The sequence below is a fragment of the Hippocampus comes genome, unplaced genomic scaffold (genome assembly GCF_001891065.2).
Source record: "Hippocampus comes isolate QL1 unplaced genomic scaffold, H_comes_QL1_v1.1 scaffold409, whole genome shotgun sequence".
In the NCBI taxonomy this organism is placed as follows: domain Eukaryota; kingdom Metazoa; phylum Chordata; class Actinopteri; order Syngnathiformes; family Syngnathidae; genus Hippocampus; species Hippocampus comes.
This window is the reverse complement of record NW_017804828.1, coordinates 485,316-489,206: the sequence shown is the minus strand read 5'-3', so window position 1 is coordinate 489,206 and position 3,891 is coordinate 485,316. Positions and strand designations below refer to the sequence as shown.

Genomic DNA, 3,891 nt, shown 5'->3' with positions numbered 1-3,891 from the left:
TATATATATATATATAGTATGTTTTTGTTCAAGAGGTCAAAATTATGATCAATGAGAATTTAAATTCTAAAAGTGGAGGACACATTCTTTTTTTTTTTTTTTGACATACTTCTCTGCCTTTACAGAGCTATTCCCTCAAACTTACGTAACTTATATAATGATCTATAATACAATCATATCACTAAATACACAGCTGCAGTGACAAAAGAAGTTTGCCCAAGTGGTGTTGTCGTAACACTTCTGCTGCAGATGAAGTTACAACAGTAATGATTGACACAACACCAATCACTGCTGCTGCTATAATGGTTGACATGACTGCATGACCGAGGAGTACAAATGAATATAAGATCACTGATTGGATCTTTGATGCATTTTGAGGAACACCCAATGTGAGATAAAGGGGAAAAAATAACAATAGGGAAATTAATTCTGATTTTGTAGGGTGAAAAAAATCATCTGGGGAAAAGAGGATGTTTGGTCACTCGTATGGGGGGGTGTGTATGTTAATGTGTTGTGTGCTTGTGTGTGTGTGCATTTGAGATCTTAGTATCTTCCTCACGTAGAAAAGCGCTGCTATTATTGGCGGAGAAACAATCGCCATCTGCTTGCAGCATCCGCAGCCATAATAAAGACGGATAACTTCACGCGGCTTCACACGCGAGAAACAGAAAAAAAAACAAAACAAAAAAAGGCATCCTCCGAAAAGACAACCTAAGGGTCGCTGTTTGTGGTACCCTTTAGGGAACACGCTTAGCAAACCGAAAGGCTAAAAGGATTGTTAAGACAAATATACATTACAGCCAGCCACCACCAGCAAAAAATGCGTCCATGTTCGTAAGATGATGAAGAGTTCACAGAGAGTTCACAAGCAGGATACAGCCGCCCCACGCAACAACTTGCAGCCAAGGAAGGCATGACTTCTTTTTTTTTCTACTAGTTCACATTGAGGCATGCAGGACGCATGGATCCTTTGAAGGGTACGTATTGGGAATTTTTTTTTTTTTTTTTTTTTGCCTTAATGATATAGATACTTTATTTGTCCCATAAAGGAAATTTGACACATAGCTATACCTGTTTTAAGTTTACAGTAACTACTTAAATGTGCCTGCAGAGGTGCTGTTGTTTAAGCCTTAAACAGTTGCGAAAAAATACAATTTTGGTTTACAAAGTATTTCACCTGGGTTTATCTGAGATGAATAAAATATATATGAAATTATACCAACAAACCCATGAATTTAATATATCTGCTGTGCAAAATGATTGCTCTTTATGAAGTCTTGTCAGACACAACCAAGGTAATACGGAGCAAACTATTTGAGATGTAGGTACCTATTTTTAAAAAAATCCTATATAAAGAATTCTACAGGGAATGACATCGCTTGTAGATTATTGTCTGCCAACTAAATTAATAATATTAACAAAATTAAGTGCATCATTCACCTTTTTGGTCAGTCAGGGAACTATCATCACACTTCCATCCAAAACCATCGTAGCAGGAACAGCTCTTTGAAAAGCTGTAAAAGACTCCACTTCCAATGAGGACATGCACTACACAGAACATAGAAGATGGATGTTGGGCAGGTGTACCTAATAAAGTGGCCAACTATCTTACTTTTTAAAAACTTATTGCAGTACATCAAAAATGCTTTACTCAATGCAGTGTGTGTGTGTGTGTGTGTGTGTGTGTGTGTGTGTGTGTGCGCGTGTGTGTGCGTGTGTGTGTGTGTGTGTGTGTGTATAAGAAGGTCCTGTATGAAACAAAGCCAAAAAAGTTTGTTGGGAAGTAGCAACGGAGGGCTGGTGGAAGGAGGCGTAGAGGTGAAGCGGTGACCATGGCAACAAAGGCAAAACAAACCTAACAATGTTTGTCATTAAAAAAAAAAAGAAGACAGTGAAAGAGGCGTCTTCTTACCCGCAGCCCGTCGAGGCGCCTGCTGCTTCCTGCGTGGCATGGTGACGCGGGTCGGCCGTTCGCGCGCGCGTGCCCAGGTGCAACCACAATGCGGGGCCACGCTCGTGCGCGCATGAGAGTGCACACGCGCGTGGAGTACGTGGTTTTTTTGGTCGTTTTAATTTTCTTTACGTCGCTCGTGGCTCTCAATCTGGCTGCCGGGGAGAATCCAGTTCGCTTTGTGTCGCGAAGCAGATCAAAACAAAAATGAGTAAAAAGAAAAAAAAAACATAAAATATCTATATATTAAAAAATTAAAATATATATATATTTGAAAAGCCAAAACAAATCAGGGCTTCTTCCGTCTTCTATGCGGGACGGAGCGCCCCCCTCCTCGTGTCCATCAGATCGCCGCTCGCCGCGTGTGTGTGCGCGCTTCCACTTCCCCCTCCGAGGACTCACAACGCGTGGTTGGGCTCAAGAAAATCAAATGGAGAAGCATTAAAAAAATGGTTTTGGCACCGCTCGCGTGCACTGTTGGCTGTCGGGTGGGACGAGCAGAGCACAGAGAGGCGATGTCGGCGCGCAGAGATCCACGCGAGAAACTGAACATTGAAAACTCCTCCCTCCCTCCCTCTCGGTTTCCCTCCTTCCACCCGGCCGGACCTGACGACGACAACGATGATGATGGCAGCGAGACATTTGTGAGAACAGATAAGCAGCAGTTTATTAAAGGAACAGAGGCTGCACGCCGCTTCCTGCCATTCCGATGAATTTCATGGAATTGTTTTTTTCAAAACTGATTTTGAACCTAACTAACTTTTTTACGCACTATATATATATATATATATATATATATATCGAGTTGAGTCTAAATTTGCACTTTGTACTTCATCAAAACACAAAAACGAGTATATATATATATATATATATATATGTGTGTGTTTGTGTTATACTGAGTATAATCCCTCAATCAGGGTTAGACCTGCCCCCCCCCACAAAAAAAAAGACCAGGCTGATGTAAATGATTTCGAATGGTCTGTCGTGGTTGCCTCCGACCGCCCTCCGTGGAGTTGAGTGGCATTCATCATCCCGTTTCTCAGGGCATGGTTCACAATGTAGCGGTCATCAGCATGGGATGTGTCCAAATGACTTCTACATCTTTCTGTGACTCTTCCAGTCTCTCGGTATCTATTTTGCAACCTGCTGATGACGCACTGTGACACTCTAAGGCAGCGGTGTCAAACTCAGGTCCTGGAGGGCCGCTGTCCTGCATTTTTTCCAAGTCTCCCTGTTGCGACAGACCTGATTCAAATGATCAGATCATCAGCAAGCTCTATGGAAGCCTGGCATTGAACCTGTTCATTTGAATCAGGTGTGTTGCAACAGGGAGATTTGGAAAACATGCAGGACAACGGCCCTCCAGGACCTGAGTCAGAGAGTAGCGGAAGATGCGATTGTATGTTGTTGCTGCCCACTTTTTTCGATAATTCTCTGACCCTGCTACATTAATCAGCAGGATTTAAATCTTTTCTTGTTTTAAACTGACACAACAGATATATTTATAGTTTACCAAAAAATATGTATATCGATATCAGTATCGGTATCAGTATCGGCCACACAAAGCAGGAAATCATTGGTTATCAGTATGTTTTTTTTTTTTTTTCATAGCCCTTAAAAAGAAATCAAGGGGTGAAAGGTGTGGTGAACGAGAGGACCACTCCAATCTCCTACGTACCTAGACTTTTTGGACACCTTTTACAGCATTAACCGCAAAAAAAAAAAAAAAAAAGTGCAATGTAACAGTACATGCAAAACCGAAAGCAAAAAAAATATGTGCGCTGTGTTTTCACAAAGTAAGCCGAGCCCATCATTTTTTGAATATAGACAAAAATGACTGAGGAAAGTTCCCCTTTGAGGTGTTTTTTCGTAGAAAGGGTTCTGTCAGTCGTCATCTGTACCTGTGGGTAAAAAACAAAAAACAAAAAACAAAACAAAAA

General features: G+C 41.3%; 1 protein-coding gene across 1 annotated transcript in view; it reads right to left on the bottom strand.

The window, feature by feature from the left end:
- Window positions 1-2,576, bottom strand: part of tshz2 (teashirt zinc finger homeobox 2) — a 57,121-nt gene extending 54,545 nt beyond the window's left edge. Inside the window, exon 1 of the mRNA XM_019865936.1 lies at window positions 1,913-2,576. Coding sequence (XP_019721495.1) covers window positions 1,913-1,952 — 40 coding nt within the window. The 5' untranslated portion in view covers window positions 1,953-2,576. The remainder of the gene's footprint in view (window positions 1-1,912) is intronic.
- Window positions 2,577-3,891: the final 1,315 nt, after the last annotated feature.